The sequence below is a fragment of the Drosophila busckii genome, unplaced genomic scaffold (assembly GCF_011750605.1).
Source record: "Drosophila busckii strain San Diego stock center, stock number 13000-0081.31 unplaced genomic scaffold, ASM1175060v1 hic_scaffold_35, whole genome shotgun sequence".
NCBI lineage: Eukaryota > Metazoa > Arthropoda > Insecta > Diptera > Drosophilidae > Drosophila > Drosophila busckii.
In genome coordinates, this window is record NW_022872745.1 from 14,867 (window position 1) to 39,775 (window position 24,909).

The following is a 24,909-nucleotide window of genomic DNA, read 5'->3' on the forward strand; positions in this document are numbered from 1 at the left end:
GCCCTATCATCCAAGACACAATTGTTACATGTTTATTGATATGATATTTGCCTTAAATTCAAAAAAAAAATCTAGGCTTACAAGAAATTGAAATAAGTGTACGTGTGTAACTCACGAGATTCGCCACAACTAGCACTTCTTCATTCTGCTTGTCGATATTTCTAATTGTAAGATATCGACTTAAAATGTCAAATTAAAGTTATTGACCATAGAACTGAGCACTGGTAATTCTAGGAGTAGTAGTACTCAGAACTACTACTCCTAGAATTATCAGCGCTTACTGACTTAATACACATCTATGCTTGGGAACGTTGTAATCAGGGACCGTAACGGTTATTATTTTATTATAAAATTCAATATTTAATAGTTATTTTTTAACTTTTATATTAAACTAACTTATAGATTATAAGTAACAGTTATTTATAATTTTTAAATATATCCTTATTATATAATTATTATTTTTTACTTTTATTAAAAAAGTTCAGAAATAACTATTAATAATAGATTTTTTTTATTTGTAACCCCTTTCAATCTCCACGCATGCACCAAGGGCAGTGTTAGCATATGTCTGTGCAACTGTAATTTTTATACACTCTTTTTTTTTTTATTTTTTCTTTATTAAAGCATACGGGGAATACCAGGAACCCCTTAGTGACCTTTGTTGCTGTTCATTCAGCCCGCAATCGGGCGCTCCGGCTAGCCTTAGCGGTTAGCTTCATCAAGATTTACAATAATAGCAATTACATCACAATAACAATATTACAATAAGTGTAGACATCACAGTATGGCCATTGTAGGTCGTCTTCTTCTTGCTACAGGCGACCGAAGGATGAGGTCTCTGGGATTCCTCCTCCTTAGCCTCATGGGCGTTGGGTCTCTAGAGAGCCTGTTGGCCAGGCTATTGATGTGTAGCGCCAGTCTGTCGTGGTAGCGACTTGAGTGCTGGTTAATTTCGTCGAACACTGTGGCAAGTTTCAAGTCGTTGTGCAGGATGGAGTTGCGGACGTACCATTCGCATCCGCTGATAATTCTGACTACTCTGTTCTGAGCAGCCTGTATTCTCCTGATCTGACTATCACATGTCATCCCCCAGATCTGGCATCCATATCTCCAGATTGGCGCAATGATCTGCTTGTAAATCGTCAGTTTGTTGGCGAGCGACAATTTACTACGCGAACAGAGTAGCCAGTAGTGCTTTGACACCGCTGCACGAATGCGGGTTCTCGTCACTGTGACGTGTTTCGCGAACGTCAGACATTCACCGACTTATCGCTGTTGATGCCAATGTTCCAGCGTCTCGCCCACTCAGCGAACCTGCTGTATTGACGCAGACGTCGTCAGCAAATGTAGCCAGAATTGATGCTCCATGCAGGCTGGCATCCGGCTGCGGCAGATCGTGGCTGAACAGGCTGTAGAGCAGGGGCCCCAGGACACTACCCTGTGGGACGCCTGCGGCCCGTCTTGCTCCGTGGAGATTGCTGAGTGGAAGCGCACTGCGAAGCGCCTTCTCTTCAGGTAGGATCTCAGCAGTCCATAGTATGGCGCAGGCAATGTGCCCTTGATTTTTGCCAACAGTCCAGTGCGCCAGACTCGATCGAATGCCTCTCTGATGTCCAGCAAGATGGCGTTGCAGTACTCCTTCTTGTCGAAAGCAACCAATATTTGCTCGACGACGCGATGTAGTTGCTCGATTGCGTATTTCTCAGCAACTATAAGAGCTAGAGCAACTTTGGTATGTAGGTATGTAGGTGCTCCTAAGAGCCAGAACATATCGCTTATGTTTTTATTTATTTTCTATTTCATCCTCCTCCCCCGCAAATCTAAAAAAAGAGAATTTACTGTCACAGAAAAATCTGGAAAAAGCGGATTTATAACTTAAGAATTATTCGCGCTTGCTGACGCGTCATATAGGCGTGTCTGGCGACGCAATGCAAACTTTAAATATGAGCTTTGCAAACATACATACATATGTATGTATGTAAATCACATAGCCGTACGGTCTTGTACGTGAGTACATAAGTTCATATATCGTAGCTTCTCGTATGGACCATAGTGGATATCATTGATAAATTCCATGTCTAGAACTCGGAAAATATTTATGGCTTAACTTTTGTTTAGTAACAAAGCAACACACATACACATGTATTTGTATATAAATAGGGGTGTTACTCTGCTAGCTATCTGTAGATTCTCTGGCATGACTTTTGTGCTAGGGTCTATTTTATACAATTGTAGCAAACTTGGGTGCTCGCTGACTCATTCGCTTATGCAAATAGCTTATAGCAAGTAGCAAAGGATTCAGCAGCATTTTGCTAGCGCTGCTTTTCCTTCAATGGCATGGAGAATGTAAAACTTTATTCACATGACATGACATAAAGAAATATCAGAAGTTTAAATATTTGTTTGTCATAGATCCACGACTGAGCAAAAGTTTCTGCAGAAATTTGCTGCCACCTTAGCAACCTAATTGAATATGTAAGTGAAACGAATGAGTCTGAAATCCAGGCATACACATAGGCATATTCTGCACAAAAGCGTGCAACTGAAATCTTGTACAGTAAAAGTTTTGCGCCAGTTCACAAACGAATTCAATTGAACAGCTGAAGACATTTTTTCCGTTACCTTGGTCCTTGTGTCCGTAAATGAATGAGTGAATCTACCTTAGGTCGTGGTGAGTGTATTGTCAAAAGAATCACTGCATTCTTAGTTTGGCTGCCAAATAGAATTGAAATTACCTAAAGTAAATATGCTGCAATTAGTCCATCGATACAATTTGCAGGCTCTGCTTTCTAAACAACTTTAACTAAATATTGAATTTCCTACAACATTTAAAGATCTCAAAACTTTTCTGCCGAATACCTAATTAATGAAGCTTTTAGAGATTTGAAAAAGTTTAATACAGACAAAAAATGCTTTTGTGTTACTTTTGTGTATTTGGTGGTACATATTTATCAAACGAAAATTTTTTTCCCAAATATATTTTACGCAGTTGTTGCTTCAATTGCATACCTGTTATTTGAATGCTCCTTTCTATGAATAGAATGCTAAAAATTCTTTTACACTTTTAATTGTAAAAGCCATTGAGCTTTGTCGACAACTTTTTATTCATCACTATGCTTATAATGCTTCCTACTGTTTTCTGTGTGTTGTTAGCGATTCCAAGAAATCGGCAAAAGAACAAGAACCACGACTTTGAAAAATGCTGTCTAACAATACCAGTAAAATCTATTGTTGTTGTGTTTGCTTGTTCTTGTTAACGCCCAATCGCTGCGCATTTACATATTCGTTTCATCTCCTAAATTCGCTTAAACTTTGAATGCTACGCCCAGGAGCGGTCCTTTCACATTCGCGAACTACATTTTATTTATCCATAAATTAATATTTTTAGCTCACTAGTTTCATTTATATGCAGTACTTCTATGGTTTCCTTTTCGAATATGAAAAATCTTTCTTTGTGTTGTTGGCTTTGTACTTTTGTAACCGCCCACTGGCTTTTACTAGCCGCTGTTTGCCATTTTTTTTTACTGATGTGCTCCTCCTATTCGTTGTTGGGCGTCGTTTTACTCAAGTGGAAAATTGCTAATGGTCACCAAGCGGCTACTTCTCTCACCAAAGCTCCGGACTCGTCCGCTTTGTCCGCTCTATAGAACGTTGACTGCCCGTAAATTGCCGCACTGATTTTTAATTAAAAGCCTAGGGTCGCACACAGTTATAGTCACAGTCACAGTTACAGTGAGTGCACAAAATGTCGCACAATTTGCCAAAGTCAAAGTTGACTTGATTTGAGGGCTGCTTTAATTGACCAAATGGGAGAATGTCTGAACCAGCAACAACAATGGAATGAAATAACAATAACAAAGAAATTTTTTTTATTTACACAATGCTCAATTAAGCGAAGCAGCTTTATTGCAAACAAGTCAAAACAAAAATTTGAAATTAGCGGCAAATATTTTTACTGCATAAACATTGAACCTGATTGCTATTTTGTTTATTTTTTCTGTCTTGAAGGCATTTAACATTCGTTATTCATTTTTGCTCTTAGTTAAACACTTCGTTTGACATGGTATTTTATGTATTAAGCCATCAAGTCCCCTGATAATCAGAATAACCAAATAAACAGGGATGCATTTGAACGCGGGTGCCACAAAGATACGTATGATTTTATACAGGGCAGCATCAGACGTCAGTGGATTAGGAGCTGAATCATTTAGTGGAAGAGCGGAATAAAAGCTTTAAGGTTGGGCGATGTCAATTTTTCGATACACTTTGACCTAAGTTCAACTGCAACGACTGGATACTACGTTTGCTTGATGCGTCAGCAAGCTCTGTAAAATTTAATTGTGAATTTTTGGAATTTATTGGTTGTTTATATATGCCGAATATGTAATTCTCATTTTATTATCTTTTTCGCTTTGACTAATAGTGATTAAGAAGGTATTTTCACATACCTTGGAATATGAATTACATGCAACGAAAAATAAATAACATTATTATTGATTAAATAGGTATGAAAAAAAATCGTAATGCTTCTTTGAAATATTTTAGATACTAATCATTTAGATTACAAATAATGAACAAATGATGAAGAATTTTTGAGACTATTAAAATAATAAATTTAAAAAAATTAAATAGATTTTAAATTTACCTGATATCGTACAGATAGTAATAAAAAAAACTTTGAATAATCTTAAATAATCCAGCATTATTTTCATACACTTTGACATTTATATAAAAAATTTGAAATGGGTATTATGAACCTGTCTAAATATGTGTAACAGTTGGTTGCGCTAAACTTAAATATGTCCATTTGCTTTATAATTATTAGGAGCTCCTATTTGCTTGGCAGAACGGTTTAATTTATTTTTCTTGCTTACCCCCAAGGAAAATTGTGTATGTCCTGCTTTCATTTCTCACCCTTTTCGAATTTTGATTCTAATTTTAAATTGCATTTTAATGTGTACATTGTTGATTAAAAACAGTAACCTGAAAACTAACAAGTGGACAAATTAAAGTTGGGCGCAACGCCGCCTGCGTCAGCAAGCGCACCCCGCTGTCTATATTGAAAATTAGAATTTGAAAAACTCCTAAGTTATTAACCCGAACTTTCTAACATTTTCGGCATCGGTCAAAACCATAACCAAGCGTTTTTTATTTCAGATTTTTAAATATTTTTTTTGTTGCCTAATATCGTTTTTGTCGATTTGCGAGGGAGGGGAAGGAAATAAAAAAAATTTAATAAAAGCGTTCGGGTTTGGATATAGGAGCACCTATATACAAAATTTGATTGCTCTAGTTCTTATAGTTACTGAGAAACAGTTGCTCAAACATTAAGACGGACGGACGGACAGACGGACATGGATATATCGACTCAGTTTGTCTTGTTGATCAAGAATATATATACTTTGTGGAGTCTGCCATGCCTCCTTCTCCCTGTTACATACATTTGCACAACTTCATAATACCTTTTCCATTTTTTACAAAAATGTTAAAGTGTTTAAAAATGATACGTAAACTGGAAATGTATTATAATTTTTTCCTAAAGCCTTATCAGAGTATCATGCATCAGGCGCATGTCATTAAAATGTTTCGCAAAATGTGTAGCAATCAGCACGTCCAATTATGTACGTATTGTGTACATGAATATGTCAGAGTATGTGTAGTCGTGGCCTTAGCCTGATTTCCGCAGTGAGCTATAGGTTTTTTTTTTTCAAATTTTTCATGCCAATAATCGAATTTCAAGGACGCATAAAGGTTGGACAACCAATTTTTATATACACTCTTGACTAGGCCATCGCAACAAACACATGTGCCCAATTTCACTTTTCGACGGTAGCGTCAGTAGCGACGCTTCTATGTCGCGTATCAAGTGTATTCCCGCTGTGTATATTGAAAATTGAAATGTGAATTACTCATAAAAAATGTTTCCGATCGTTTTTAAGACATCGGTCAAGAACATGTCAAAGGATTTTTGTGATTTATTTTATGTTTATATAATTTACACTTATTTTAGATTTTTCCGGGAGAAAATGAAAATAAAAAATGAAAGCGATTCGTACCGGGTACAGGAGCACATATGTACATATCAAATTTGGTAGTTCTAGCTCTAGCTGAGAAACAGACACTCATACAGACAGACAGACGGACATGCCTAGATTTTCTTGCTGATCAGGAATATAAGTACTTAATGTGGTCTGTCACGCCTCGTTCTCACTATTACATTTCCATCCATTTTTTATAAAAGGCTCAAAGTGTATAAAAGCGGTTAGAAAGTATATAAATTGTGTTAATGAATATCATAGGAAATACATCTAAACTAAATGTTGTATGTATTCTTGAAATTGTAACAGGTTCAACCAATGTTGAATCTAAACTAAATGTTGTATGTATACCGTTAGCCGTATAGCCGTTAAAGTCAACTGTATAAAATAATGTTAAATGAACTTTGTTTTCTCGTATTTCTAAGGAAATTGCAGGTGGAGATGTAAGTGTTATGAAACTAATACCAAATGCGTTAAGCTACGATTGATACAAAAAAGTTGTTTTCTCTGAATTTAAAGGAAAAGCTCATATATTAACACGTAATATATCCATAATCATAAGATACCAGAAAAGAGGCGAAAAAAACCTAAAGTGCAGTGGTTACAGTCAGAATTGCTGTATGAACAATGTTGCATAGTTTTAGGCTGGTCAAGTATAAGTGTGTGTGTGTGTGTGTGTGTGTGTGTGTGTGTGTGTGTGGAAGCATCGTTCATGGCCGTTGTTGTCGTAGAACGGCATTGAACGTCAGCACGAAGTGGCCCACTCGGTGTTGCACTTGAACCGTAATGAAAGCATTTGAAACCACTTGCAGAGGCACACTCACACATCTGCCCACGATATGTGCACAAGACGGAGAAAATAGTGGTTAGTTTTAGTGCTCATTCATAACAGATTAAGGCAGAACTAGTAAGAAAATAATGAATTCAAATATAAACTTCTTAAACACTACCCAGTTATTTCAATATTGAGATGATTTAATCTTTCGCTTGCTGTGGTAAGACTGCTCATAAGTCTGCCACAAATAGAATCGATTAGACTCCTGGCCCATTACGGTCTGCCCTATCTATTCCTGTGGGTTGTCTCTAGCATTCGATTCATAGCATTAACACCTATTAGAGCGGAACACGTAGCAAAAGTTGCTAAAGTCAAGCTGCGGTAGTTGTGTAAATGGCTACGTAAATAAAAGTGACTATATGGCATGTTATGAATAATTACAGTAGCAATAATGCCACGTAATCCAAGTTTGTATATATATATAAGCATGTGTGTGCGTGTGTGTTGGTGAGTCTGTGCAAAAGCAATTAAGCTCTTGGTCTTTGGCAAACGCAAGTGACGCTCAACTTAGCTCTATTTTTATGGCCAATGCTGTGCAATGAAGCAGCAACGCCTTTACGTATCACCAAATGTTTCTAAACGCAATCAAATACACATACACAATAACACATGTGCTCACGAACAGGTGAGCAGACATTAGGGCCAGCTTGTAGTGTCAGAAACATGAGACTTGAGATAAGAACAGCACAAATGCTGGTAAGGTTTCTACATGCGCTTAGTACACAAATCTCAGAGTTAATTACAAGTCATTAGTGTGCGCTATAATTGCAGCTAAACCGATATGAATTAAGTTACTTGACCTACACTAAACTAATATACATTATCCACAGACACAAGTACCGAAATGTGCTTTCATTTATACAGCTTAAAGTGTTTGCCTGCTTTAATTTAAAAATTCCATCTATTTTCTACTTTTCTTTACAGGTAAGAACAAACTTCCTTCAAGCAACGTCAAAATCATTATGTTCGTAAGTAAACTTACTTTAACTTATATGCAAATTTACTTTTTGCAAATTACTTTGTTACATATATAACTGATGTAACTGAAACCTGATTTGGCCATAAATCCACTTAATGAACTGTGTCAACTAGAAGGCACAAAAGCATGCACTATGGGAAATTTTTAAAATTGTTCGAAAATTAGTTAATAACACAAGAATGAACTGAGATATTTTAGTCTAGTTGTTTGCCATAGTCTCCTAAGATCAATAGGAAGCTATTGTTTTCCACGCGATGCGGACCAAACCTACAAGTTTTGTGTGTAATCATCCAATTAATACTTATTCAAATCAAACAACTAAATCAAATGTATACCTGCCATAAGAACAATTGGCATGTTCTTGTATTAAAATCTTTTTATTATTTTCTTACAAAACTATCCTGTTGTGCGTTATATGACGCTTCTGACATATTGGTAAACAAAAAAAATATAAAGCATCAAAAATACAGATCGGACCACTTTAACATTCATCAGCTATGGGGACACAGGTGTCCCCACTTTGACCAGGGTCAAGGTACGAACTACTTTAAAAATTGTTGTATTAAAAATGTGTTAGGTTGTTGCAATATCCATTCAAATATTAGCTGCCAAAAAGTGAAATTTTTAAGCTCTAACGTGGTCTATTATAGAACAATGTTTAGCTTAGATCTTTACAGTTTGAAGATTTTTAAATATGTTATCAAAAAAAAATTCTAAACTGAATACTTTGAAGAAATGACTTTATATACGAAATATGGAAAAAATTCCCCATAGTGCACACTGGGTCCAGTTGTATGGGGAGAGCGCCAAAAATATTTAGTAGAGTAGGGGCTTGAAACTTGGCACAAATTTTTTATTAAATTCTAGTAAAATGTTGTGTAAAAATTAGCTGGATCGGACTACTATATTATATAGCTCCTATATAAACAATCATATTGAAAAATGTTTTTGTATGAACAACTTTTTTCTTTTACATTGCATTGCAAAAAAAAACTGTAGATTTGTTCAATTAAAGCAACTTTATATAACCAGAGCAAGTTTGGTCAAAATCGGGAGAAAAAATTATATGCCATAAGAACGATCGGTTTGAAATAGAATTTTGGTTGACAATCCAGCAAAAATGTAACACCAACCACCCAAATATTTAATATTATAATTTTATAATAATTAGAAAATATATTATCATGGTTATAATTAACAAATATAAAATAAAACATTGCAAAATGTGATTTTTTAAAATTTGAGGTTATGTTACATTTTTGCATATAGCAAGAGAACGGGCACCTCCGGGCAGCTGAACTAAACAGATATATAATCTTAAGATGCTAATAAATAACGTAGAAAAAATTGGTTGAGTTCTAAGGTGGCCTTCAAAACTAAAACTCTATCGAAACACAGCAAAGACAAACACAGAAAGTCCACATTTAAGTACTAAACACAATAGCGGTTTACACAAAACACAGCTACAAGAACATATAATTTTTGTTGTACATATATAGTAAATACCTTTATTAATAATATTAAACCCTTTCCATTGCCCAATAACTTTGATTTACTTGCTGTTTTAAATTATTTTCTGGCGAGCTCTACTTGCAAGTTGCACGCAACAATACAAAATTATTATCATGCTGTCTCGTTCGATGCTATTTTTGAAGAGGACAGTTAGAACAAAACAAAAGCAAGTATACAGAAAAATAGCTAGACCAATTATGAAAAAGTGTTGATACATAAAAAGTCAAAATTTTGACTTTGCAATTTTTATTTTTGACCTATGGGGGGACCCACTGTGTAGTGCTATGTTATGATGGCAAAGTGTAAGCATACTTTTACGAGAAACATACGTATAAACGACTTTTGTGTTGCGCCCTAAAGTATGCTGCTGTTGCAAAATGTTCAAATTTTAATATATTTTGTGTAGCTTAAGCTCGCGCTTACAAACAAAAAGTATAAAGCGTGCAAAATTAATAAATAATAATAGCCTGAAGGTGGCTCTCTTTTTATTTCGATTGAATTCAATTGCGTTCATATTGTCTTTCATTTAAATATGTGTAAATGCATGTTTTCCCCATTTTTAACTTGTCATGAAATATGCAAGACGAAGAGCTGACAGTGTTTCCGTTGTAATGCTCAGCAGACTGCTGTTTGAGCCTTTTATATTTTGCGAACAATTATTGTATTTTACATTTTTGTTTTCAATCCACGTTGCTTGGTGTTGCTCGTATTGCAGGCTAAGCGGCGCAGTTCCGGACCGTGTTCATTTCTCTGACATAGCAAACTTCTTTTGGCCGGCTTGCAAATTAGAGCCAACTTTTGTTCACAGACTCTGCTGCTCGTATTTACTGCTACTATACACACGTAGTCAAAAGTTTTTTTTTTTTTTTTTTTTTTTTAATAAATTTTTTAAAAAGGTATACGGGGTATTCCGTGTACCGCTTTATGACCTTGGTCTCTGTTGATTCAGCCCAGATGGGCGCGCCGTCTAGATTAACAACTAGCGTTATCAGTTTACATTAAACAATAAATAAATAAATAAATTACAAATAACAAACATTCAGTCTTCATCTTCTCGGGGATCTTGCCATCAGGTCCCTCGGTTGGCGTCTGTTTAGTCGCGTTGGAGAGCGGTCTCTGACCAAGCTCGTCGCCAGACTGTTCCTGTGACGCTCTAGCCTGCTATTGTACCGGCTGGAGTGCAAGTTTATTTGGTCAAAGACCGTGACCATCTTAAGGTCCCTGTGCAGGAGAGTGTTTCGGATGTACCACTCGCATCCTGAGATCTGCCTTAGGAGCCGATTTTGGGTCACCTGCACTCTCTTTATTTGGCTGTCGCACGTAGTCAAAAGTCAAGGACCGTAATCATAGTAATTTATGTTGTGAAAAATTTACGTTATACTGATTATATGTTGATTTTTAAGATTTTCCTCACCGATAATGATTAATTTTGATTAATTTTACAATAACTTATAGATAATCATTACTTTTCAGCAAAAAAAATATAAATCAATAATAATGATTATTTATGATTTTTATTTTTTTCGCTCAAAATAAAACTCACTGTTTGATTACAGCCTAATATTAAAGCTTTTCCAGATCTTTGTCAATGTCCTTTTTATAACAATCTAAAGGATCAATTTTTATAATTTTGCACGCACCCTTCCGCCCCTCTGAAAATTAGAAAAAATCAATTATTAGGCGTTAATCTCAGGCTAGCGACTCAAATGCCCACATACAGGATGTATGTCCTTGTTTGCATGTGCCTTGCTAATTTTATCCCTTTCGGATGCAAAACAAGGAATATATTCAAAGAATACATTATGTATGCAAATACAAGTGTAGCTAGTTGCCAACCCTTTTAAGCGAGAATTACAAGTATCAGTTAGTCATAATGTATTATTTGAATATCTTCCTGGTTTTGCATCCGAAAGGGATAAGATTAGCAAGGCACATGCAAACAAGGACATACATCCTGTATGTGGGCATTTGAGTCGCTAGCCTGAGATTAACGCCTAATAATTGATTTTTTCTAATTTTCAGAGGGGCGGAAGGTGGGCGTGGCAAAATTATAAAAAAATTGATCCTTTAGATGTGTTATAAAAGGACATGTGACAAAGATTGGAAAAGCTTTAATAATTAGGCTGTAATCTTAAACAGTGAGTTTTATTTTGAGCGAAAAAAATAAAAATCATAAATAAATGTTATGATTTATATTTTTTTTGCTCAAAAGTAAGATTACTTATAAGTTATTGTTAAAATTAATCAAAATTTAATATTATATTGGTGAGGAAATCATAAAACTCAGAACAGTTGCATCTGGTGAATATGCAGTAGATTAACAAACGGATAATATTGACGTTATCCTGTTTTTTTCTATGTCGATTTCAAGTGAATGATTTTTTCATTTGAAATTCGCGACAGTAGATCATTATTTACGGTCCTGGTCAAAAGTAATTTCACAAAACTAAAGTTGAAGGTAATCTCCAATTGAGCATTTTGTTATTGGCATATTGGTATCAATGGTAATGTCTTCAAAATTTCTTTTTAATGATACAAAATTTGTCTTAGCCCATTGTACACACATTGAAAAATTTTAATTTAAAACAAGTGGACAAATTAAAGTTGGGCGCCACCAACTTTTAAATACGCTTTGACAGGGCATCGCAGCAAACACATGCATGCACTCACAAACACATACACACAAAAAGCTATAATTGACAGCGACGTTTGTATGGCGCGTCACACGTGCTGATCGTCTATTTGGAAAATTGAAATGTAAATAATTCTAAGTTATTATCGATGTTCTAATCGGTCGAAAACATGACCTAGGCAATTTTGTGGATTTATTTCAGATTTTTGTACTTCCATATATATCGTTTTTTTCGATTTGCGGGGGAGGGGGGAATAAATAAAAAAAAATAAAGTAAAAGCGTAGTGTCCTGGATATAGAAGCACCTACATACCAAATTTGGTTGCTCTAGGTTTTATAGTTGCTGTGAAACACGCACTCATATAGACGGACGGACGGACATGACTATATCGAATTAGCTCGTGGAGCTGATCAAGAATATATACTTTATGGGGTCTGCCACGCCTCCTTCTCCCTGTTATTACATACATGTGCACAACTTCATAATACCCGCCTTTTCCATTTTTATAAAAATGTCAAATATTATATAAAAAGTCGAAAATGTTACCAGAAAGTTTAGGATGCAAAAAGTTGCTGCAATGAATATTAATAGTAACTGCAAAAAAAAAAGTTTCAAAAATCTATTTGCTTATATTTTTTTTGATTTTTTGAAAATTATTATTTTGTATGAGAAGAAGGAAAAATAAGTCACTTCTCATACAAAGTCACTATTAGTCACTATTAATATATCCCAATATTTATTTTTTAAAATCTACAATAGATACAATTTTTAATGGGTACTTAATGGGTTAAGACAAATTTTGTATCATTAAAAAGGGATTGAAGACCTTTCCATTGATACCAATATGTCAATAATGTTCAATTGGCGAGTACCTTCAACTTTAGTTTTGTGAAATTACTTTTGCCTACGTGTGTATTTCTAGGTTTTTTTATTTTTCTTCGCAATGCATTTTTTTCACAAAACTTTTAAAATATTTGAAATGTGTTCTATTAGGGTATTCCTTCCGGATCTGATTCCCGAAAGCTCCCTTTCCCTTTCTCGTTTGATAAACCATATTTTGGCTGTGTCTCAGTTTGCATATGCCGCGTGGCCTCATAATAAATAAATAATAATTCTGTGTCATTTCAACTAATCTTTGAAGATTTTTAGGCTGAGTGCGTAAAGTAAGCCCTGTATGAAACCAAGAATATTTTTGCTGTTCAGTAAATATATATATATAGACATATAAAGTATATATATATAAATATATACTTTATATATATATATATATAATATATATATATATATATATAGTAGAAGTCTGAACAGGCAGTTTTTTTTATCATTGAACGAAAGACGACAATTTTGAAACACACGCATTTGTAAAGACGCCTAATTCTAAAATTCATAACTGAGAAGTTCAGCGCCTTTGATTTTCATAACTTATGTTTCATTTAATTTGCTCATTCCCCCTTTATTTTTTATTTGTTTCCCCCTTGTTACAACTGTAGCTTGACTACCTCTTCCATTCACTTACGTATATTTCTATATGTATTGCTCGTTTCACATTAGCAGTTAAACGAAATGCAAAATAAGTTTGAGCCTTAACAAATGTTTTATTTATTACATTTTGTGTAGCTATTGTTATTTAAATTTCTCTACTCTTGACACATTTCGGGAGTTTTTTCTTCAATTTATTTCGATAGTCATAAAGTTTTCTATGATCATCATAGGCTTCACTATTGACTATTCTGTGCGGCATAAAATGTACATACACTCAATATATGATGTACATGTATAAGCCTGTCTGTCTCTCGGTCTGTGTGAGTGTGTGACTTTGACATACCGTTAGCATTGCCAGTGTCAATGTACTTGTGGCTATAATCCGAAGGTGCAAAGAATACGAGGTCTGTTCAATAAATAGCTCTTCTCCCTTTTAAATACATTAACACAACCTGATAATACCCTTTTTACATTTTATAATGTCGAAAAATTATATAGCTATTGTATTTTTATTACCTCGTATATGAATGCTTCAAACTTATTTCAAGTTTTCATATATTTTTGATTAGTTCTGATAACTATTGGAGAGTTGCTCGGCATACTGTGGCTTACTATTGCTAACACTATTGCTCTGGCCATACCAAATGCTTTGTGGACTTTGTGTTGTTGCTGCCAAGTTGGCAGGCGGGCCACGTGGACCATCCCTGCCGCGTGGTCCTATCGGTCCGGGCGGTCCTCGTGGTCCTGGTGGTCCGGGTGGCCCCGGTGGTCCTGCTGGTCCTGGTACTGGCACCGGTATATAGGCTGTAGTCTGCTGTTCTTCCTTGTGGGCAACCGCATCCTCTGGCAAACTGGGTGAAATCAAATTCAGACTTGGCCAGTTAAGACCCGTCTGGCCCTGCACATTGAAGCCCAATTGAACACGCGGCACCAACACGTAGGGCAGCTCACCAACCACGTTGTTCGTATTTCTATGCATATTAGGAATAATTTGTGGGCGGTAGGCCACCGGATAGGCTGCCAACTGTGGCAACCTATACTTGATACTCTGATCGTTTAGCATAGGTATTGTGTTTGCATACAGATAGTCGGGCACTTTTCGGCCATCCTTGTCTGGTTCTGGCTCTACAATCTGTGGCTCATGAAAACTTGGCTCGTTCTCGCTATCCTTCTGAAGCTGTTCAGATGTCGCGGGCGTGTATAACAATATCTGCGCGCCATTCTCATCTGACGCGTCCGCGCTCCGTGCCAGACTCTGAACACGCATAAATCGCGCCTGTATGAGGACACAACTGGCCAAAAGCACAACTGAAGGTAATTAGAGATTTATTAGTAAAGGATTTAAGGTAATCTTTGATTTTCCTGGACTTACACAATACTTGAACGCTCTTCAGCATTCTGCTTAAACTATTTGCATTTCGCTATTTGCCTTTCCTTTTATAGTAAGCAGGGCACAATCAACATAATCTCATTGTTCTTGGAAATGATTCAGTTCAGTCAACTCATTGGCATGTCAGATATGAAATCTTTAGGCGTGTTGTATACTAATTAATTAGATTTGCCTAACTAAGCTATTTACTACGTTTAGCTGATAACTGGGTCGTCACATACATAAATCACAAACAGGTTTTTAGTACGAGAATACTTATCGATTAGGTGATCTAAATGTAGTTAATAAGAAAAGTAATAAGTCAATGCTGACGCATGAAGAGAAAGAACTTCTACTGGCATATACAAAAGTGTGCTCGAACACAGTTGAGAAATAGAGCGAAATTGTGCTGAAATGAATCTATTATATGGCAAGTGAAAAATCGAATTTCGCTTAAGAATCGCACAAATCAAGACTTCAGCAAATATCCAAGGAGAAGACACAATTGTATAATGGATTGAGATTTATTTCAGTCTGTGGCACCATTACAAGCAATACACTATTAGGGAATTAAACTTGAAAATGTGGTCATAACTAATAATTTCAAAGCAAATAAATTAACATGAATTTAATGTAAATAAATTGTTATTCCCTGGAAGTTTATAACTGGTTAAATCACTGTTTGAAACTTAGCATTGTAGTTTATCTCCACCACGTCATTTAACGGAAATGGGAAATGGGTTCCTATTTTAGACTGGGTGCAAAGGGTAATTACCGTAAACTAGTGAAATATGTCCTCATGTTAGGCTACAAAGGATACCACCGCATACTAGCAAAACGGGTATCCATCTTAGGATTTTTTTCATACTGAATCTTTATTTTCGACATATTGTTTGTATTGCAGCTTTAATAAATTTGACAACATAAAAACCCAAAAAAAAAAAAATTATAGCTTCATATCTAATTCCGATAGTCATGTATAATAAATAAATTTAATTATTTATATTGAAAAAATTTTAAAATAACGTTTTGATTCATAAGATTACAAAGGAACAGTCTTTTACACCACTATCTGTTTTACTTTATCTGGTTTTATGGCCCAGCTTCGGGTCAAATACCCCATAGTTCATTGGTGTTCTTTGTTAGAGCTAACATAATTTGTAGGATGTATACATTAATGTTGGTACGTACTGTTTAAGAATATATATACTTTACGAGGTATGTCAATCCACCTTATATTTCCTTAACTTCTTGCCACTCTTCCAAATTTTTGATAATTTTAAAAAGTTGCTAGTGAGTTGACATAAATTTTAAATTTATATTTAAATTTCGACTCTGTCTGCACGCAGGGATGTTTAGTTGTAAAAATAGCTAAAATGCATATGGAATTTCATAATATTTATTGGTCACCCCTCTAAGCATTTTGGCATTTCCTACTTTAAAATACATTCATTTTCATTAGTCAGACAAGTCCGATATAAAATGGTTGTGAATATGATAATTTTGAAATTAGCTGACATGCAAAAAAGATAAATATAAAGTAAAACAATAACAAAGAATGCCAAAAAAAAGAAAAAAAACAAATCCGACGATCATCAGACAACGAAACAAAAGTTCAACACAGAGTTTTGAACCATTTACGTGCGTACTTATATAAATAAATACCCAGGCACAAAGACAGCCAGATAGAAGCATTTTAATTGAATTAAATCAAAAGCAATGTACTGGCACAATTAGCACAATGTGGTGCAAGTTTTGATGAACGCTACCGGAGGGTAGCAGCAGGCTCAACCCCGTAGTTGATTGTGCTGCCAGCAGCAGCCCACATGTAAAGAGTGTGTGCACTAAAACGCGCACATTTCACGGATTCTAGCAGTTGAGCAAGTTGCGCCGTGGCGTGCGCTTCGCTAGGCGCTAGTCGCCGCTCCGCTATTACAAAAAAGAAAAAGAAAAACTCGTGTCCGTACGTGTGTCCTCGTGCGATATGCGGCAGACATTGCTTCTGCCTTTGCTAGTGCAGCTCATTTCCAGCGTTGGCCAACTAGTCTCAGCTACAGCGGCATCTGGAAACATCAATGGAGGTCAGTTGCGTCGCATTTGGCTGCAGGATCATTGTTCAGCGGGCATTTGTACGGACGTGGAGATTGGCCGCAATGACTATGTGATTCTATCACACGCGCCCATTGCCAAGCAACTAATGCTGACGTTTCTTAACTCAAGCATAGCCAAGATACCACATTTGATGTTCGACACATTTCCCGATCTGCAGGTGCTGCGCATGGAAAACTGCTCTCTGGAGACTTTTGAAAAGCCACAGTTCGAGGGTGCAAGCAATTTAATGGGCCTATTTCTTGGCCACAATCGCTTGAAGGACATACCCAAGAATATATTTTTAGGAGCTGACAATTTGGCGACTCTCCAATTGCAGCACAATCAGCTCAAAGTTCTGCACAATCACAGCTTCCATGCGCTTAAAGAGCTGAAGGAGCTAACGCTTGCCGACAACCAGTTGGAACAGCTGCCACTGGGTTTATTTGCCGGCTTACGCAAATTGATCGAATTGAGTTTGTCTGGCAATCGCCTCCAGACGCTGCCACGCGGAATTTTCGATAAAAATTTGAACTTGACGCGACTCAATTTATCCCGCAATCGGTTTACGGTATTTGAATCGGAGCTACTGAAGCTGCAAATGCGTCTAGCCATCCTCGACATTTCCGGCAACATACTCCATGAGTTGACATTAAACTTTTCGAAGCTTGATCTGGCCGTGGCTCACGGCTGCGATCTGCGCCGTCTGACGGTCTATGGAGTTGTTAATGAGTTGGACTTGCATAACAATTCGCTAACAGAGCTGCCGCATATACCGCAGGCAGGCAATGTGAGCGGCTTGGATTTATCTCAGAATCCGTTGGGCAATTTGCAGGGTAACCCTTTGAGACGCTTCACAGCATTGGTGCGGCTCAACCTGTCGGCTACCAACACTCACGAACTGCCGGAAGGTCTGTTCAAGAAGCAGACACAGCTGCAAATTCTGGACATCTCATCCAATGCGATCTACTCGCTGAAGATCACGCTTTTCGACAACCTAAAGTCATTGCAGTATTTCTACTTTCAGCAGAACAATTGGAACTGTGACTTTCTACAGCTGTTGATGAGCTCGTTTGTAAAGCGACGTGACATATCCTTTATGGAGGATGTCACTGCACCCGAGTTGGTTGATGATTATGTGGATGGTGTTGCCTGCTGGTATGAGAGCGATAGGGCATCCAAGAAATGTGACGGAAGCTCGGGCAGTTCAGATGCCGCTATGGAATTATCCATAGTGCGAAACGAAATTAAAAGCTTCACTGAACTCATTGAGAAGAAGTTTGTTAAAGTCTATCGCATGCTTGATGAAATGAAGCTAAAGCTATAAACAAGCATTATAATATTCTAAGACGTATTTACGTCGCATATTCAATTAATCAGCATATAAAGGACCGTATTTATCAACATATACTTAATCGCAATCTATTATTGTACGAAGTAAGAACTATTGACACAAGCAAGCAACGTTTAAATATTTAAGTTATATAACCAGATTATAATAAAGCGTAATGCACTCTTTGGAAAACAAGCTAAGAAAATCTAATATTATTTTTTTTGTAAAAAATGGAAAAGGGTATTATTAATGTAAAATACAGGGAGAAGGAGACGTGGCAGACAAACTGAGTCGATATAGCTATGTCCGCCTGTTCGTCCGTCCGTCTGTATGTATGAGCGACTGTTTCTCAGCAACTATAAGAGCTAAAATAACCAAATATTGTATTTGGGTGCTTCTGTATTCAAACCCAAACGCTTTTATTTTATTAATTTTTTTTATTTCCTCCCCAGCAAATAGAAGAAAACGGATTTCACCCACAATATTAGGTTTTAAAATTATTAAAAAAAATCTGAAATAATTCATTGTCATGTTTTTGATCGATGCCGAAAACGATCGAGTAAATAACTTACGAATTATTTACATTTCAGTTTTCAATATAGTCAGCGGATGCGGAAGCGTATATAAACATCGTTGCCGATGCAGGCTTCAAGCTTCCATCAGTTTTTGAGCCCCTGTTTAACCAACATTTTCCTTTCCGGCAGACAAAAATTCAGAAAAAACAACAAAACGACAAAGGATGTAGCCTGCTATAATCGAAACTCTTATGGGGGAGACCTAATTAGAAAGTTGAAAAAAATTCTTGCTTTATATTATTTCTTAAATATTTAAGAATGTCCACAAAAAGTTTCATTGTCGAATTTCCAATATTTCGGAAGATATTAGGCAAAACGTGAACACGTCCATAAAAAAAAGCGCATTTTCTCCGCTTTCATGTTTTACATTTTACTGAATTTGCGTACATGATTATAGAAACCTACACAACTTTTTGAAATGAATTTTAGCTGACCAAGAATATATATACTTTGTGGGGTCTGCTAGGTCTCCTTCTCCCTGTTACATACATATGCACAACTTCATAATAACCTTTTCCATTTTTTACAAAAATGTCATTTTTTACAAAAATGTCATTTTTTCAGCAAAAATCACGTAAATGCCTAGTCCATGTTTTACAGATTGTGAAAATTGAAGAATGACGATAAATAACTTGGGAAAATAATTATCATTTCAATTTTCAATATAGGCAGCGGGGTGCACGTGCTGACGCGCCATTACAAACGACGCTGGCCGACGCGCGGCGGCGTCGGTGCTGGCGCTAACAGCGAAAACGAGCTGTGCGCGTTATTGTTTGTTGTGATGTTGTGAGGCCATTGCATGTGTTGCTGCGCATGGCCAGTCAAGTGTATTTAAAAGTTGGTGGCGCCCAACTTTAATTTGTCCCACTTGTTTATTAATCCAATACAATCTTTGCAATAATAATAATTTGTCAAAATTACTTTCTCAATGAAGTGTTACGAGGAATAAAGCTTTATGCTTATAATAAAGGCTTATGCTTATAGTGCTATTGCAAACAAGCCTAATGAACAATCAAAGCTTTAGTGTGTTTCCCCTTAGAACGCTATTAAGCATGCAACGCATCTTAAATCTTTTGCTAGTTAGATATATTTAGAGCTGCGCTCTCTCTTCTTGTTTTCACTACTCTAGTCGTGGCTGCTCTAGTAAGCTTGTAAGCAAGTTCCGTTTCCGTTATCCGACGTCTTGTCGTTTATTTTGCCATTATTGCAACTGCGACAGCTGGTTTCACTTTCCCCGTTCACCCTCCTCGCTCGCTTTTCCACCAACGCAGCTTTAACAGCGCTAACGTGCTTATGTTACGCAACATATGCCCCACACTTAACCACTGCACTGTGGGAAATTAAATCTAAAAATGTAGCTATATTTCAAAATGAAAAAGCAAATGGGCGTGGCTCCAAAAAAATACGATCATTCAAGTATGTATGAGCAGAATGTAACATTTCAATATATCATACAGTTAATTTAAAATATATATCATACAGTTAATTTCTCAATAAGTGTTTGTACATTTAAGTTGCTACATTATAAACAATCAGGAGACATGGACAGATGTAAAAGTTCACTTCACTATCCGAGTTTTTAATAATAATATCATTGTAAGCTTTTAAACCATTTAAGGTATATAAGGTATTTTAAGATATGGTATTAAATTGTTATTGCTCAAACCACTATATCTTATAACTCCTAATATTCAAAATTAAGCTATACAATGTACAGCTTAATTTTTTCTTTACCAACAATCACGAAACTTATATTGCCTTTTAACATTAGTTTAACAATAGTTGGGCAACATATGTTACAATAAAACTAAAAACCGGTAATAAATTCGATCTTCGGCTTTTAATATTGTAACAAATTTTTCGTTTTATGTATTGCTACCAGATGACTTTGACTGCTATACTTTAATTTTGTTAAATGTTCTGGTATGTAACATTACATGTACTGGCAATAGAGATGAGTACGGCTCTCTTCGACTTCATTTTCCGCGGGAGTTATTCAATAATCAACGATGTGCATGATATTCCCGTTATGTTAAAAAAATAACCGTTGATTAAATAACAAGTGAGCTCTTTAATATTTGTCGTAGAAAACTTTTATATACGCTTTGACTAGACCATATCAGCAAACACACGCATTAGCAATGCGTCCGAGCTTGTTTTCGATATATGTAGATAGCAAACGCCCGCTGCTGTCTACACTAGTCGGCATATATATTTTGTCATACTTTAAAATTAAATCTTCTCAAAATTTGACCTACTTTTATGGACATATTGGTATCAATGGAAAGGTCTTCAAAATCCCGTTTAAAAATATACAAAATTTATCTTAACCATTCATATCATTAAAAATGTCTCTTTTGTAAAAAAGGTCTAGAAATTTTTTTCTCCACATAAAAAAAATAGATTATGCATTCAATTTATTTTCAAATAAAACTTGCTTTCTAAAGCATAAATCTCCATATTTTATCTGTATCTATTATATTTTATAAAAATGGAATTTTCATTTTCAAAAAAAATTTCAAAAAATATAAGCAATAAGATTTTTGAAAAAACTTTTCTGATTATGAGTAACGTAATTATAGTTGAACAATATATGTATAGTTATAACGGACTCCCATCTCCAAATGACACCAAAATGAAGATAATATATATGTATAAAAACTTTTGAAAAGTGGATTGTCTTAAAATTTTTGAGTCGAATTCCCCACTGTGCACTGCCTCTCCCGCCATCTTGAAAACAACTGTAGATACATAGAAACAGCCCCTGTTGTCACAACAGCTTTGTAGCTGCGTCTCCAACTAAATTCATTGCGGCAAGTTTATGAAAATTGCTTTTGTTTTTGTTAGTGTTGCTCTTGCTGCTCATTAAGAGAACAAAAGCTACAGGGCAAAGTTTTAATTTTTCGGTTATTGTAAGCTGTTGTTATTTTTATTGCTATTTCTGTAATTAAGTAAGTTCAGAATTTTCAGAAGTGCGTTTAGCCTGCTTGCAAACATTTTCACTTGGCTCCATGCTCATCGTTTCATTGAACTTTTGCGCCTTTTTATTAATTATATTGTTTTACAAGCTAACCACAGCTGTTGCTATATTTCATTTTTTGTTAAACTTGTAGCTTAGCTGGTTTGAAGCAAGTCACAATGGCTTAGACGACCTAAGCGTAAGTAGTTAGAGCAAAAGATCACATTTCATAATTGCTTGCCGATGCGTTCCATCGATAAATAGTCTAAATACATAGATAAGTTGATTGTTAATAAGATATTTGTATTTTTCGTTAAATTTGATCAATTGTATGCTGTTTACATTTCTAAATGGCTCTATTAAGAAGTTATGCTCATGTTTATGTATCCAAAAGCAATTGTATCTATCTATTTTATCTTGAACAAAAGGCAGTTTTGAGATCTCTGTCGTTGTCATAATTGTTCATTTATGTACATCAACCTTAGAACATCCTCAGTGTGTATTGATTTCAAAAAATGTTCTAGAATATGTTGATTATATTTTATTTACTATAAAACTCTCTAATAAATTGAAAAGCATAAATGGTCCATTTAAAAGATGTTGACAAACGAAGATGATTAGTTAGCAGGTCAACACACAATTTGTAAAATATATAATAAGTTAAATGGAAAAGCAATATGTATATTTATGTGAATATATTTTTTTTCATTCCAAGTAGCCAACTTATTTACACAGGCATATGAAACAAATTTGTTAGCAATATCATAGAGATAAGTTATTCTCTATACTTCGCTCAATTAGGCTAATGTAAGAAACGTTATTCTGCTTTTGGGCACCATATTGCGCACATAAATAAAACTTAATGGCCAAGCCGACACAAGTGGAAGTAATGCGTTAGGTTAGTTTAAATTACTTCATGTAAAATAATTATGTAAAATATTAATAACATTTATGTTAATGAATCCACAAATGTTGAGCAAAAATGCATGTAGGCAAACATTTGTGCGGGCGCCAAATTAGGGATCATGAATAATAAATAGGTGCGCATGTTGCTTGTAGTTTCGCTAGTTTGCAAAAACCGAGGCGTATACGCAGATGCGTACGAATACATAAATTTACGACTAATTAGCTGCGGCCAGTCGCACCACCAATACCCAAGCCCAACTGCCATTGAGCGACTAATTACCACGCGTAAACGTGTAATTTAATAATATATGTTTGTGCATGCGACTGCGTGCGTGTCTGGTAACATAGAAAGTAGCTTTTATTTTTTGTTGACTTCTAATTGGACAAAAGGTAAATGAAAAATGAAATAAAACTAAAATTGCTCGTGACTTCCACTGCAAAGAGCAAATTCAATTTTACTCCGTGCCACGTTGCTTTTCTCATTTTGTTATTAATTGGCTTTTTGCCGTAATTATGTTGTCAAGTATTTTGACCGAGCTAGCACGCGCGTCACATATTTCATTATTATTGCATATGTATGTGCCGGCAAATTTTTTAAGCAGATCATTTACAGATGGGTACCTAACAAACTCATTGCCAGCTAAAGTCAGACAAATCAACGCATTAATTTACCTGAGCCCTGGAGCTGACCATACGTTCTCCCAACCCAAAATCTAACTGCCAGCACATCTCATTGAGTGGCGCTCATATGCGTATATGGGTACATATCAAAATGGGGCTTTGGAATTGCGTCAAATCTGTTAAAGTGCAAAATGAATTTAATGATAAAAATCGCTCTTCCAGAACATTCCATTAACCATTAAACGAGCAAACACTGAGAAGAAATACACATAATCCATATTATAGTGCAACGGAAAGGCTTAAGGAGTCTTTTTTGAATGAATCGCTTAAGCTGACAGCCTTGCCTACTTATGAGGAAAGCGAAGGGAAGTTGATTTGGCAGAGACAAAACAAGAGACCGCCCTATACAAATAACCTAACAATTTAATTCTGCTCATGATATAATTATGACAATACTGACAAGACTCTTATAGCAGAGATATTATAAACTTTTTAACGAACTTAATTTCAGAGTCTAGTAAAAATATGAGCAGAACTCCATATGAAATAAATATATTAACTAAGCCTTGTACGAGCTCTTTGCATATTGTAATGATTTTTAAGCAATTGTGAGCTTTTTCAGTGCAGCAAAGACCTTTGCCATTTTGAAATAGAATATCTATTGTTATTTTCAATTTACTTACTTAGCTATTCCTATTTTCGAAATTACTGCTCCAGTAAATGACACTGATGAAAGCATCAGGTTTTGAGAGTGGGCTGTGGGCAATCTTAGCCAAACAGTTGCTGACGTTAAAGACCTTGAGTATTCACTCAAAATAAATTCTATTGAGCAAGTCACTCGCCAATTTAAAATTGATATTAATGTTAGTTAATTTTCCATTTCATTGCAGGTGAGTTGCTGCTACTGAATTTAAATTCGTTGCCGTTTCCATTACCGTGGCTATTGCCCATTGCAGGAGAACACTAAATTATGTCGGGAGACGCAGAGAACTGAATGCAGTTCACTTCAAAATATCTTTCATTTAGCATTTGGCCTTAGACCTGCCACAACACTTGTATTGAGCAACATCATTTAATATTTACAGCAACAACAGCATTTACATACATACATATGTACACAATTATGCACGCACGCACACACGCAAAGAAAACGGGACAGAGTGCACAGTCAAAATCATACCGAAAACTTTGGTAAATTTATAAGACATTCCAAAATGCCAGAGCCAAAAGCCCAGACGCAGTCTGAGACAGACAGCGTGGCGTCTAAGCACCGAAAGGCACACGAAAATGAAAGGGGTGAACAGTAATAAGAAAAACACAAAAAGAAACCAAAACAAAATACGCCCGGCAAAAGTCAAAAACGAAATGGCTTTTGTTGGAATCGCGCCATGTGGCCATTATGGTTGTCTGCGCTGTTGTATGTGTTAGTGAATGTCTGTGAATATGTGTGGGCTCCACCCACATACATACATATGATAGCCTGCGCGTGTGTGCTCTGTAAAGAAGTCTTTACTTAGCTATGCGGATCAGAACATCTAATTAAAAAGATTGTAAATAATGGAAAAATCTAAAAGAATAC

General features: G+C 35.7%; 3 protein-coding genes across 5 annotated transcripts in view; 2 read left to right on the forward strand and 1 right to left on the reverse strand.

Annotated features, from left to right (window-relative positions):
• LOC108602846 (furin-like protease 1, isoforms 1/1-X/2) overlaps positions 1-24,909 on the forward strand; it is a 66,675-nt gene that overhangs the window by 5,100 nt on the left and 36,666 nt on the right. The window lies entirely within an intron of this gene.
• On the reverse strand, positions 14,004-15,765 carry LOC108602850 (SH3-containing GRB2-like protein 3-interacting protein 1). The gene is made up of 2 exons (XM_017991119.1): positions 14,852-15,765; positions 14,004-14,787 (listed from the first exon to the last, which is right to left on the reverse strand). The coding sequence occupies exons 1-2, from the start codon at positions 14,874-14,876 to the stop codon at positions 14,045-14,047; spliced, it is 768 nt and encodes a 255-aa protein (XP_017846608.1). The 5' UTR covers positions 14,877-15,765; the 3' UTR covers positions 14,004-14,044.
• On the forward strand, positions 16,409-18,475 carry LOC108602848 (insulin-like growth factor-binding protein complex acid labile subunit). The gene has a single exon (XM_017991118.2). It carries the CDS (start codon positions 16,833-16,835, stop codon positions 18,261-18,263), a length of 1,431 nt encoding a protein of 476 aa, XP_017846607.1. The 5' UTR covers positions 16,409-16,832; the 3' UTR covers positions 18,264-18,475.